General features: G+C 42.2%; 2 protein-coding genes across 18 annotated transcripts in view; one reads left to right on the top strand and one right to left on the bottom strand.

Annotated features, from left to right (window-relative positions):
- caska (calcium/calmodulin-dependent serine protein kinase a) overlaps window positions 1-14,947 on the bottom strand; it is a 257,641-nt gene that overhangs the window by 86,170 nt on the left and 156,524 nt on the right. The gene's annotated exons all lie outside the window — the stretch shown is intronic.
- Window positions 1,863-6,322, top strand: gpr82 (G protein-coupled receptor 82). The gene is made up of 2 exons (XM_015363402.2): window positions 1,863-2,001; window positions 4,734-6,322. The coding sequence occupies exons 1-2, from the start codon at window positions 1,955-1,957 to the stop codon at window positions 5,809-5,811; spliced, it is 1,125 nt and encodes a 374-aa protein (XP_015218888.2). The 5' UTR covers window positions 1,863-1,954; the 3' UTR covers window positions 5,812-6,322.

Below are 14,947 nucleotides of genomic sequence, written 5' to 3'. Positions count from 1 at the left end.
GAATCTTCTATTTTTTTGCCAGGTTAGCGTGTGCCGTTGAATAAGTAATTCAGTGGAAAGCAAGGACGCCAATTATCAAATGTGGAAAGTGATAATTACAGAACAATTGAGGATAGGACAAAAGAGTAAAACGCAACAAAATCCTTCTATATACCTTCCCATCTATTCTTTTTTTCCTTTACATCTTTCTCTATAACAGCTGGCAAGCATAGCAGACAGCAGCCTTGACTGCCGAATGTTCAGCCCAACGATAAGATGCACTAGGGAACCTGGAAAGGCACCGGGACCTAGCAGACAGCAGGATCGAGTGGTCAGGAGCTCTTCACGCATTTCTTAAGAAAGGCTGCAGGTCAATTCCTAGGTGATGATATTTTGAACATGATGCATCACTTAAATTCCTTCGGTAAAACACCCGGCCACTTAAATGGGAACAAACTTGAGATAAAAGTATCAGCCAAAGAAATGATGAGGAGGATAAATGGCAAATTAATGAGCACATAACATCTTCACTTGTGTTAATTGAGCAACAGAGTGACCTAATTAAGTCAGGCAGCGCAGCTGGAAAGAAATCCTTTAGATTTTGTGGAAGTCCAGGATTAGGGTTTGCAGAGCCTCGACATTTACAGTACCACGCACATAAGAAGAGTTAGTGAGTTGTCCAGCTTTGATGTGTGCAATCGGAACGTTTCTTTTTCAGGTACAGTGTGCCGCAGTGATATCAGCTTCAAAGCTATATCCGATATCTGATGCAGTAAAAGGAATGCATTCCGCATAATTCTTACTGTTTTGGTAGCTCTCTGAACCTCACAAGGATAATATGCGACACTGGTCTACAGGCGTGCAGAGTAATAGGTAATGATGGTTCTTGTGATCTGTATCGTTAGAGCACAAGGCAGTTGTAAGTAAACGGACAGTGCTGTCACATTCAGCATAGTGTATGAATAAGTTTTGCGCTTATAGCTGGTACTTCTGAGATACTAAAATACGTCAGGGCAAAGAGTTGCCCATGTACAATTCCTCAAGCCAATCACCGAAGGTCTCTTCTTCACATTACAACACACTACAAACACCAAGAGCTGCGGAACAAAAAACAAAGAAAAGAAGCTATAGCACAGTTTGTTTTACTTCCGAAAAACATGATTACATGCAAAGGAACAAAAGGGGGAAAGCAAGAAAAAGGAACTGGAGAGACAGACTGGGACATCTCCCCTTGCACCTGTACAGAGATGCTCAGATAATCAACCACTTCATTAAACCACCCACTTCTCAGTACGAGAAAGAAAAGGATCAGCATGCTTCTGCCTTGCGTTACATTTTAGTAATAAAGTTCTTAAATAAAGCATACAACAGTGGTTCTGCTGGCCAGGATGTCATGAGAAGACAGTTACATAAAGGACCTTCAGGAATTGGTGAAATAGTGGTTTTGACAGCGCTGTCCTACCACAAAGTCACTCGCTTGCCTATTTTTGTTTTTGATCTCCTGCGGATGAGAAAAGTGTTTTCCAAAACTGTAAAATTGTAAAGAAGTGACACAAAATGAGCAAAACAAAAGTGAGAGAAACCTGATTTGAAAGCTGGAACCTGCAAATCTATCTTTGGTTTCGCTGAAGAAAAACAGCTTGCACAAAGTCTAAAACTAAACACCTTTGACTTTGAAAGCCCTAAACTCATGACCAACAGTAGATTTTTTAATCTTTGAAAGAGGGAGGATGTTTTTATTAAACAAAGTCAAATTTAAAAAAGAAAACTTTATGTCCCTATATAGGCTACACTGGTGTTTATTTCACACAACCTGAAGTGCATTAAGAACCACAGGATGTCACATGCTCTAGTGAGAGATCGTCTTGCAGATTTAATCTGAACTACAGCAGATACACACTACTGGGGAAGCTAAGAGGAATTATTAACGAGATCCGATATTTGTTACACTGACTGAAATGCAGATTTCTTGAAGATGCATTCTGGTGACTGTTTTATCAATAATACCATCAGCAACACAAGGTAAGTTTATTTTTAAGGTCTATTTTCTTATACTTTATACACTTAAAGCTCTATGACATGTTAATGTTCATTGTTTGCTCTATTTAATACAATTGCAGGTTTTAACAATGCTCAGCTGATCTCTGCAGCTGATTGCAGAAATCTAATATTGTGAAGACGCGTTACAAAATAAAGCTCACTGCATACACTGGCCACTTTTACCGAAACCTAACATCGCAAGAATGCAGAGAATCAAAAACTACATCAGCTCACCCAGGAAGCTGCTCTGAGATTCATACCTCCCATTTTAAGCATGGACAAGAGACACAGCCAACCAGGTAAATCAAATTAATGTAATGAATCCCAGAGCTTCCTCTTGCATCAAAAAACCTGGTCAGGAAAAACAAAACTTAAATAAACAAGGGAAATGTAACGATAATCACAGAAGTTAACAAATGGAAGAAAACGGAAGTTCCCGTAGTGTCAGTTACCTAGAATTACACACAACTGGCAGGAGACAGAGCACAGGACCCTGCTGGAGTGTAAGGAGGACAGACAATGTGATGCTGAAGCACTGCATTTACTATGGCTGCTGCTTATAGATAGGTTACACAACAAATGCAAATCACTGTTAAAACTCTGATATTCCTCAGAACAAGGCTTCTGTCCTAGAGGACCATACTGTACATCTGCTGGTGTTCATTCCAGCCCAGTTACTCCAGTAACTGAAGCCTTGATCTAGTTTACAAAGCTGCTCAAAGGGACGGAATGCAAGTTCTTTTACTTGACAGTTTGGGGATTTTACTCCGGAATAGTTAAAAGGTTCCCGACAAGTTTAAGAGCCGGAAAATAGACAAACAGTTAAAGTTAATCCCATGATCAAGTCATTTGAGGGTTTGACTGTGTACCAGAGCTTGGCTTGGCTTCAGGAACAGGTTTGGAAACCCCTTCTTTACCCCTTCAATAGTAAGGAAAAACAGTGGTGACAAATCTGCAAAATACCAAAGAAAAAAAAAGACATGGACCCTACAGGGGAAGATGAACTGACAGAGGCTTCAAACCCACCTCTCAAGAAAGGCTCCATGCATCAGGTCTCCCTGGGACTACTTTACAGCTCACCTGTCCATTTGACGTCTCCAGCTCAAAACCAAAACGACAAAGGATATTCTCTTTAAAACAAATTCCCTGGAACCTTCTTTCTGCATTCCTGAACACAAACACGTCTCCCAAAAAAATGCTAAAGAATCCAGTGAGGTATTTTTAAAGCCTCAGAAAACTGGTTTTGGTTCTCAAACTTTCAGTTCAGTTTAGAGACTTCTAAAAAGTACCTTTCATTCCATTAAGCAAAAGAACAATTTAAAAAATACAAAAACAAAACCCCTCCTTTGGGAAACGAATCTTCTTGCTATATTTTAGACAAGACCAGATTATGTTTTTTGGGTTCCAGTGCATCAATTTCTGCTCTAAGTGGATTTTGGCAAAATGTGGCAAAACGCAGACCACCTGGGATTACTTTCACAAGTTTCTCAGATCTTGGGAAAAGTGCTATTTCAGGAGACTGAAAATACAAGCTAAATAAATACAAGATAAATCCCTGTTAAAAACCCTTGCAAGAGGATCAGGGATTGATGGGGTTATACAGTATATCTTACAAGGGTATCAGAAATACACTGAAGCCAAACAATCAAGAAAATTAGAATTTTTTCCATAAAAAACTAGCAGGGGCAACTTATCTGATATCTCAAAACCCACACAGACTCCTTCAACACTCCCTCTTTTAACTGTGAGATGAGAAAAGCAAATGAAACGCAGATAAAAGGAACTTGTGGTTCGATGTCAGACCTTTATGAAAGTTACACTTACAGTTCAATAAGGAAACCAAACATGAGAACATCCTGTGTGTCATCCTGTGTGGCTTGTAGGTAGCAGTACACTGCACAAGACAACAACTCAGCACATATGATATTTCCTGGCAAAGAGCACACAATGGAAGCAGAATGAGGCTGGACTTGCGCCCAGCAATCAGTCTTAACGAGCTCAGTTCCAGCAAAACATGACATAGTGCCACACTCAACCCTTCTGAAAAGCCCCCATCCAGAGCGGAAATCTTCATCCAGAAATAGTCTTTGAAATTGATGTCCACATACAGTGAGGGAAGCACTCTAACTGGAGGAAAAGACAGTACAACAGTAATCCCACAACAGGGCTGTCCAGTCCTGGTCCAAGTGCCAGGGACATTTGCAGATCTGCATTCCAACTTAACCCTTAACAAGCTGAACCAGGGGGTTATTGGTCTTGACCAGTCAACCAGTTTAACAGCTTCTCCCAGCTCTTCACATATCTGCTGTTTCAAAGAGACCTACAGTATACAACCTGCACATGGACACAGCCTCCCTCCAGGTCCAGGTACATGGAGATTCAATGACATGCCAACAGCTACACCCCTCACAGCAGAGCAGTACTACGTGTCAAACCAAGCTTCATTTATTGGGATCATATGATAAATTCTGTGCAATTAACACAAATAAATCTATTTAAATTAAGGAGAAATTAACAGGAACAAATGCAGTGTATGCAAAAAAAGTAAATTGAAAAATAATAACAGATTCATTTTTCATATTGTGGTAATCATGGGTAATCGCAATTAACTTTTCAATTAATCCCTGCACAGGTAGTGCTGCATACTGGAGGACTGTAGATAGTATTGCCTTGGGAGTGTTAAAATGGCTTTTATTTTTCCTCTGCTCTTTCAGCATCCCAGAAAGCATTTGTAGACTCTGTCCTCAAATAATTCCCTATGAAGCCATTGCCTATGTGTACCTGATGCTAGCCATTGTGGGGTTTCTCACCAACGGTCTGGCCCTGTACGACCTGTGGAGAGCAGAGAAAACGACGACGGTGACCTTCGTCGTGAACATTGTTGCCTCCGACCTCATGCTGTGCTGCAGCCTCCCGTTCCGGGTGGCTTACTACTGGCACAGCGCCCAGTGGGCTCAGGAATCCTCCATGTGCACCCTGGCCAAGTTCACCACCATCTCCCTCTTCTACATCAACCTGTACTGCAACATGCTCTTCCTCCTCTGGACGAGTGTCAACCGCTACGTCAGTGTGGTCCGGCCCAAGCTGCCCCTGCTGAGGCTTTTCAAAAGAGCTCGGGTCTGCCGCCTGCTCTGCGCTTTCACGTGGGTGGCGGCGATCGTGGTCATCATTGGCACCATCTCCCGCAACATCGCCAAAAACAAGACGGTGGCCGCCAACTGCTTCGACCACATCGTCAACGCCAACCGGCACAGGTACAACACCACGCACGTGATAGGGGTGACGGTGTTCTTCCTTATCCTCGTGCTCATGCTGGCATTTTACGCCCTGCTGGTTTACCACCTGCACCTCATCCAGAGGAGCAGCCTGGTGGGCAGGGGCCAGCGGGGCAGCCTGAAGGTGCGCAGGAAGATCCTGGCGTCGGTGGTGCTGTTCGTGGCCTGCTTCCTCCCCTACCACTTGGAGCGGATCCTGCTGCTGACCTCGGACACGGGCGACTGCCGCTGGCAGGAGACGCAGTACAAGGTGAAGAACTGCACCATCCTGCTGGCGGCGCTCAGCTGCTGCCTGCACCCCCTGCTCCACCTCGCCCTCCGCTCCCGCTGCTGCAGGGCCCGGGCCGAGACGCACGGCCGGGCCGCCAACAGTTGCACCGACGCCGGCCACACCGTCACGCACGCCAACATCAGCCTGTCAGCCATCCTCGACGCGCCCCCGGGGGAGGGCTGGGACTCCAGGGGGCACCAACCAGACCGGGGAGGGGGACAGCTCGCAGGCTGTTTGGCACCCTAACGGACACTCTGATGTCAAATGGGATTTCACCATCCTCAACAACCTTAAAACAGCCACCCCTCACAGCATCACAACTTTAGCTGAGGTATCACGCATCTCCAACAAGAATGTCTGTCAGCGGCCAGGCTACCTGACACTGCCGTGTTTGTGTGTGCTCTTTTTTGTGCTTGGCGTTGTGCACCTAGCCATCAGCACTTTGTGGTAGTTCTCTCACAGCCCTGTACTTGACAGGGCTTCTTCACTAACTCAGGGAATTGGGAGGATGTCTGTTTGCGTGCTAAGTGGAAATGAAACCGTACAACCCTTTCCTGAAGGACTAAGCCCAGCAGAGGGTTGGGACCGAAATAAATCAACACCTGTGCCTCAGACACTTGTGAAGGAGAGTTCTGCCCCCAGGGGGACACGTCTGAAATGCCTTTTTCCGCAGTTTCAACTTGGACTCTTGGTGACAAAAAGTCTCTCCTTGTTCATAAAATGTGGGAGTTTGTAAAATAAAAAAGGAAAACTGAAAGTGAACTGAATTGCTTAAGAGAAAAAAAAACGTTTTTCTGTTTTGCAATGAAGATAATATAGGTGTTACTGCTTCAAAAAAATACACCTTTTACAATCACATTTAATATACACAAAGCTTTGCAACACTCATTCCCTCCCAAAACAATGACATTTTGATGATTTATGAAGTAATGTGTGGACTTTCAAATGAGCTCTTTTTATTCAAAACCGTAATGATCAAATTGAAAACAGTTACATGAGAAGAAGGCTGGATGTGGGTAAAGCCTATGAAGAAGATGCACAAAGTGAAATTCACTGACTGCACAAGTAAACAGTCAGTATTTGGGAGAAACACTTTTGCTCTCAGTCATTGGGGATGGGACTCCACATTTTAACAGTGGAATGACAGAATTTTCTGCCCATTCTCCTTGGCAAAGCTCTGGAAGATTCTTGATGAACTGCAAGCAGGTCTTGCTGTAAGTATTCTTTTGAATTCAAGCCAAAACTTTGACCACTCGAGGACGTGTACCGTCTCATCCAAATACAAAATCTGCCACGTCTGTAGTATGTCTCCTCACAACAATCTGGTCCTTTTTTTTGCAGTAATGGTTTCTTTCTTGCCAGAAGAGCTGGTAGGCTCGTACAGGGATCTAGGATAACATTGATCTCTAGCCTGAACATCGATCCCATTTCAGAGAGAGATCACTGGTCACTGGTGACTTCACAGTGGCATCACTACCCAGTTTTCTCCACACCTGCCTGCTCAGTTTTGAAGAGGAGCACTCTGGGTAGTACCATGCACATTCCATGACCGACTTCACTAAACGTAAAGGGGAAAATTAACCTTCTTCTGATCTGTCACTCTACCGATTCAGCCCTGATATGTTTCAAAACCTCCCTAGTATTCATTGTTGATTTACCAGATTGCAATGCGAGTTGCAGCTGGAACTTCAGTATCTGAGGGAATTCAGACACATACCTTATTATTATTATCATTTTTAAGGGCTCAACAGTACAACACAAAATTGAAAGCATCCGGTTATGAAATATCTAGAATTAGAATTTTTTTTCCCCCTCAAATACAAAAACAATACAGTATACATCTCTGACTGTGAACTAAACACCCCTGCTTCCTGTAGAAAAAATTCTAACAGCTAGCTGTTTGGCATTTTTAAGAGAATTCTAGGTAAATATCATGGCAGTGAGGACTCTGCTTTACAAGAGTTTACATAGTATACTGCATATGGCTTTTTACACGTTAATGAAAAGAAATGTACAGATTTTTGAGCAAGCCCTCCCACAAAGAAACCGCTGTTAGGCTTGAGGGACATCCACCAATATTTTCTACACTGCTACTAGCTTAAGGAAACAAACTATTTCCTTGTCTAACTCCCCAGACTAGGGTTCCTAACACCATCGTGTATTATCACCACCAGCCTCTCAGCCTCTTTCACTCCACTGCTGGATGAAGGCTTCCCAAAATTCTTCCACAAGCCTGATTGAAGCTGCCTGGTTCCACTTTCCTTCCTATTTCTTTTCAAACTGAGCGCCACCATTTGAACACCACACCACAGGTTTTCTGGTATGGGCATTGCAAGGCTAGATCAATTTCATAGAGGGACTATTTGGTGTATTTTTGAAAAAGAGAAGTTGCACTCAAGTAATGTCTCAATTAGAACTGCTTCTATTAGGACTGATTTGCTGCAGCACCTAGAGGACTCTAAGTGGAGGCTGTAGTTGTGCATCCTGCTATTATGTATGCTCAAGGCAAAGACAATGAAAAAAATTGTACAAACTCCCCGACGAGTGTGTTGCATGATACAAGTGTTTACTGTTCAGACAGTGTAGCCTGTAATCACTCATAAAATAAATCTAAAAACTCGCTTCATCACAAAGCAGACTCAAGCCGCCTCAGGGTGTGCTCCAGCTCCTCCCATCAGTCTCTCACCACTGCCAAGCTGAAGGAGTGAAAGCAGGTCTTCTCAAGAAACCAGGTTGCAATACAAAGTCTGTGGGAGTTGGAGATCCCCCAGACAAGCCACACTTCATGAAAGTATTCTGCTCCTGCCATGATGTCCCATTTGGATGAACAACATACTGAATATTTTTAATTAAAATGTGAATGCTCAAACTGAAAACATGCATTACATACATTTGTAATTCAACAAAACAGGACTTGAAAGGGAAAAAAACGTTTGCAAGGCACTGTTTGTTTTGCATGGCCTGATTGTAGGAAGTCAAGTGGCCGCTATGTTCTCTTGAGAAAACACATTATACTAGGGAAGTGCACTGGCACAGTCATTAGCATTGCTGCTTTGCAGCACTAGGGCCTTGCGTTCAATTTATGGGGTGATATCTGAGTGGAGTTTGTACATTCCTCTGGTTTACTCCCACGGTCAAAAGACAAACGTGTAGGTGAATTTGCTTCTGGAATATTTGGCCCTGTTAAGAGTATGTCCATATGTTCCCAGTGACGACTAGTGTCCTGTCCAGTGTATATTCTATCTTGTGCCTGCTGCTTGCCAGGATAGGCTCTGGCTCCTCTGTGACCTTGCATTGGATGAAAGGGTTTGAAGATGGATGTTGCACTGGGGAAATGTGCATGTTTTGATCTTATCTATATACAGTATATACTACACATATACTGTAGCACTAGCAGTAGACCCAGCCTGAAAATAGCTTAACTGCTTACAAATATCCATCATTAAAGGTAAATTCAGAGTCATTCCAGCTGTGGAAACCCAAAAATGGGTCCATTTAACTCATGTTTCTACCCAAATGTGATTAAAAGTGAAAATGTCAAAACTGTGAGAAGCCGCAGATAGTTGAACAGAAAGACTTAAAAACTCCACCTACAGAAGTACTCCATTAAGCATTTGAAACCTCTCAGTTTCACATTTTTGACCACAAAACAGGCAGGATGCTGCTTCCGGAGAAAGACAAATTCCACCCTATCTACATAAATGCAAACCTGTTTCACATTAATAAACTTAAATTCTTGGTTATTTGTCAAATAGGACTTTCAATCTCCAAAAGGGCATTAATGACATGCAACAATGGTGCAATGAAAGGTAGGAAGTTGTGCCGAAACATTATTTTTCCAGAAAAAAAAGGTTACAAACAAGAGGAAGTCATTTTGGTCTTCGAACCGGTTTGGTAGTTCGTCATTGATAAATCCCAAGGTCTTATCCAGCAGTTTCTTGAAAGACAGGGGATCAGCTGCAACAACATGACTGGGTGGTCTGTTTTTTGTTTTAAATGCATTCCCTTGTAGTTTCCATTTTTCCTCCACTGGTCTGGTCTGGAGAGTTCCACTGTTCATTCTGAAGAAACATTTTGTTCTGCACATAGTTTTTAATATGTTTAAGCATGTAACCTCTGTGGTACTCATGATCAACAATGGGCAAACTGCAAGTCCTAGCAGCATGCCAGTGATTAAGGAAATCACAAGAAGCCTTTACAGTAAAGGACAGTGACAGAATCCCAGAGGCATTAACACAGCAGAAATAAATGCTATTGGGACAGCTGTGTAAAGTACTTCTGGAAGAATACACTCTAACAGAATTCAACAACCACCGCCGCTTTCAAACTATAGGACTTAAAGTACCAAACAACCCTCCTTTAAGTTTAATTTTTCACAAACGCGTATATACTTGGGGGGCATGGCAGTGCAGTGGTTAACATTGCTGCCTCTTGGCGTGAGGGTCCCAGGTTCCGGCATTTCCCTGTCTTGCTCCCACTGCTTGCCGAGATAGGCTCCAGCTCCCCCCGAGACCCTGAACTGGATGAAGCAGAAAGAAAATGGATGGATTTCTTCCGTATCAGTATACAACTGAACGGAGTGCATATAAATACAGTGGTGCGATTTGCCATCTGTGTTCTGAAGATAATTGTAGGCCACTACTAAACTGAATCTTACTCCAGTGCTTTAGCTTGCAATTCAGGACTGCCTTGGTCACATTACCTCAAGAAAATGAATAACTAGATTTAAGAAAAGAGAAAAGCATACATTACTAACTGGAATTTTAGTGATACACATCCACTTACTATACTTCAAAAACAAACTAAAAGAAAATGATAGCTACTTAAATTCTATGTCATTAATTCTGGCGAAGCAAAACACTTTGGTTTTAAAAACAGAACAATCTATTTATTACTCTGATGAAAAGCTAAACAAATAATTGTCATACTGTAGCTTAAACCAAGTGCTCATTTAACACATCGCAATCCTTTAAGAGTCTCAATGAAATTTCATTTGCTGAAGAAAATCCTCTTTCTTCAGCATCTTTGTTCCACCTCCTCAGTGAAGCCATCCACCTCTGCTGAAACACATGAGCATTGACTGCCGAGTGTGCCAGAGTAAAATCTTTTAAAAGTGATGAAGACGCAAACAAAAAATGTATTCCACCAATAGCTTCCATTACATAACGGCCAACAGATTAATACACGTCTACTGTGCTGCTTCAGAAGGGAGTGTGGGGGCAGGAGATGTGGGCATCCCACTCTGACAGGACCCATGCAGAACTGCTCAAGCTGCACCAGGCCTTAGAGGAGAGAGACTGCTGACTGGTGCATCTCTCATGATGTCACAGCAAACACCTAGGCATCCACAAGTCAGAGGAGCTGCCCTTTTGCTGGGAAGTCAATACTGCCCTGGCTGTCCAATCCTAACCTCCCCCTAGAGGTGCTCTGCCTTTTGTGCACCAGTGCTCAGAAGGTATGATTAATGACAAACAGCTTTGCCTAAAGGAGTTTCATACCTTTAAATGCACTGTGGAGCTAAATGATAAACACTTTACCAAGACACAAGTCGATTTGTGAATAGGGTTTACAACTTGCTACTTGCACTAACATTTTCAACAAAGAAAATTTCCTTAAATTATCAAAACATAACCGAATTTATATACCATCCATTTGTTAGAATATAACAAATAGCTTTATCATTTTACTTCAATAGAAGTTGCAGAGCACAAGAAGCCCTCTAAACCAGTACGACTGGAGCAACACTAACAAGTTAAATTAGGCTACCACTGCAGGAATGTGGTATTGATTCACGCACAGCATGTCCTCCAACTTCAGTTCTGAAGACCTGTCATAAGTAATTCATTACACAGTTAAAAAAAAATTAAATAACAGTACCATAAGTACCACGGCTACATCCACTGCTACAACAGTGGTTCACACTTGCAGTTTTGAAGACTGTTGCCTTTGATCACACTGACTTTGGAACTGCATACGATTAAAAGCTTAGTTTATGTGTTAAAGTCAAATGCAAAAAAAGAAAAAAAACTTCAATTGATTTTTCTTCCGTCACACAGAGCCAGGAATTATCTGAAGATTGACTAAGTTACGTTCAAAATGAATGAAATGAGCACAACACAAGATAAGAAAAGGTCATTATTCTAACAGTTTGCAGTTTAAAGGGACACCATTCTGTAAGTGGAGAAACCAGCTCAACAACCCATCACAAGATAATGCACGTGCTGCACCTACCAAAGACAGTAACAATTTACCTGCCTTCAATGACTTTCGAATTTATTTCTTTAAGAGTGAACTTTAATGATGTAAAGAAGGAACCTGCCCACATTTATTACAATCAATTAGGGAAGGTATAGGCAGCATAGTGGTACTGTGGTTAGCAGCGCTACCTAGCAGCGCTGGGGCCCTGGGTCCAGTTTATGGGGAGGTATCGAAGACATTCTGGTAGGTACACTGGTGTCTGGGAAAACTGGCCTTGGGTACATGTGTGCCCTGAGATGGACTGGTGTCCCTTCCAGGGCTTATCCTGCTTTGTGCCCATTGCTTACCAGGATAGGCTCTGGCTGCTCCACAGCCCTGTATTGGATAATGCAGTTAGAAAATGTATGGAATGATGGATGGATTTAGATAAAGTATTGCTTAAATTCAAACGTTCTCTTACAAAATTTGTAAACAATGGTCAAATACCCAGGAGGGCCCTGTGCACAGAAGCTATTTTGATGATCTTACTTTGTCATGGTATAAGCCATACAGAGAGGCTACAAAAGGACTATGAGCTACAAGCTACAAGAATGTGCGATTTCAGTGTGCTCATTAATGCCATTGACAGAAAATAAACTCAATTTCCATTTCTTCTTTGTGTGGCAAATGTTTTGTGGGAAAACGTCTGGCTGCTGTAAAGAACGTATATGGTTTCTGAGAGCAAATGATAACTACTGATTAAGAAAACGAAAGGAACAATGCCAGGGGAAAATAATCTCCTAAAAAGGTATACAAGCTGGTGTTTGTAGAAGCAAACTGTAAAGGGCATAGATCGTAGACACAGAGAAAGGGACTATAAATGAGTGTTTCTGTGGTTTCACAAAGCTTTAACATCAGTTAGTGATTCTTTCTACTGTAAGGAAATGTGAATTAACCATATAGACTGCAAGTTGCTGCCCCATTATTTTTCTAGTAAAATTAAACCGCAGACACAATGCTAACAGAAACCTCATCCTCAGAATCCATGCAGTAACATGGATAACATTGTTAACTTGGTCAGGGTCTATTGCACCAACATGTACTACACTACAATAAACTCAATTCAGTGCTACTAAAATTAATACGCACCACCAAAAATTAAAGAAGGATTAAACAGAAATCCTAGATTCCCGATTGGCAAACTGTTAGACATTTAAATACAGCAATTAACAATACTTGGATTACATTTTAAATTAGCTAAAATGACAAGTTATAGTTTGAGTGGAAACTGGCATCTATGTGACACCCTACTGGGTTGACAAAAAAATTCCCATATTAGGACTAATGTGTAAAAATCAAATGGCTACATAAAACTGAACTCTTGTGAACAGAAGCTCATTAAAGGTTTGCACTGTAAAACCTGAACAGACTCAGTTCATCTCTCATTTATGGTGACTGTAAGGATCTTCTCGTGTTTGAATTAGCACGTTTACAATCGTGACAGAAGTGGTTCCCAGGGGTGAGTCTACCCATTCCCTAAAGACTCAACATCCAAGAACGTTTTTCTTCTTTCTACTTGATAAGGAATTCAACTTTCCTTGTTCTTATCCTGTATCTGCTGTTGCAAACCCGCTTGAAATCTTCATTTGAGGTTAATTCTCAATTAAAGCTATTTTGCACATCCATTAAAAAAATCATTTATTGCAATGTGGATGCCTTGTTTACTATTCGTGTGTTTGGTCCAAACCCTGACTGAAGCACAATTTACGTGTCTTGCTCAGCTGGCGTAGCCCGCCGGGCCAGAAGAACAAGGGGGTAGATGGGGGTGCAAATGATGATGCGCGCGTGGGAGTCTACCCACAGGAAAGAGGAAGTGAACCAGATTAGGACTGGACTTCTGTTTAATACTGCATGGAGAGAAGAATGCATATTCATTTCGTGAACCCAGAAAAGCTGAAGCACAAGCAGAGATTGACAACCAACGGAAAAGCTAAAAGATTGACATTTCCCCCTTCGGCAGTCGTGACTATTGTCCGCTCTTGCTCCATCGCCGTGATGTCCTTCAGCTGACGCCTCTCCCCAAAAGAGGCACAGAACCCGGGGGTGATTCTGTTTACCAACAGCTGTGCCACAGAGCCGATTACAGCAACGCTGTTCCACAACCACCCCTCCCCACAGAGCACAGCTTTAAAGCCTTTAATTTGCTTGCTCAGGGGAGCACACCGAGTCGGAGAGAGAACCTAGGGCTTCAGACAGGACCCCTAAGGGGAATAAGACCCTGTCGCTCAGCTACCAGACTCCCCCATGCTTTCCAGGCCTGTTGTGTTGCAATACAAACACTGCAATATTTATTGGACTAACACAGTTATATTTTCAAAAAGGCTGCTATTATGAGATCATTTATCAGGATGAGATGCGGTGGCTCTGTGGTAAGGATCTGCGCCTGTGGCTGGAAGGTTGCCGGGTTCGTGTCCCGCGGCCGGCAGAGAAATCCTACTCCGTTGGGCCCCTGAGCAAGGCCCTTAAACCCCAACTGCTCCAGGGGTGCCGTATAGATGGCCGACCCTGCGCTCTGACTCCAAGCTCCTCCCCCCGTCTGTGTGTCTCATGAAGTTGGGGTATGCAAAAAAGAAATTCCTAATACAATAAATTGTATATGGCCAATAAAGTGATCAAAACTTAAGAACAGTGGAATCAAAGATGAAAAACGGATTTAGCCAATTTCCTCTAACACCGAATAAACCAAGTAATATCTAACATTTGCTTGCTATATATTTGGATAGTTACACACAAAGATGTAACTGTGGTTAATCTAAATCGGGACAGTACTAATCAGATAAAGAGGGTGAGGATATTCACTGACACTTAATCTGCTTGCTCCCTGTAATGTGCCTTACTTACCACTAGAGGCTGACCTGGGATCACTAAACACTTAGTATACACTGTCTCTTCTAGGCAAGTTAAACATTTCATGCTGCAAAATCATTTTACAACATGACATTGACTTCTTTTTTGAAGAAAGACTTTTTAATTGCTTTTTTTAAAAAAAAAACTTTGATTTTTAAAATGTCCCGAAAAAATCAGTAGGCCGATTTGCCAGAAGAAACTTATTTATTGTCAGAAAATAAGTATAGAAATATAGAGTATAGAAAACCTTCCCCTGGAAGATGTTAGGCTTAAGAAAGCTACAGACAGTGGACTGAGG

This window comes from Lepisosteus oculatus, chromosome 15, assembly GCF_040954835.1.
Source record: "Lepisosteus oculatus isolate fLepOcu1 chromosome 15, fLepOcu1.hap2, whole genome shotgun sequence".
Lineage (NCBI taxonomy): Eukaryota > Metazoa > Chordata > Actinopteri > Semionotiformes > Lepisosteidae > Lepisosteus > Lepisosteus oculatus.
This window is presented reverse-complemented; position numbering and strand designations above follow the sequence as displayed.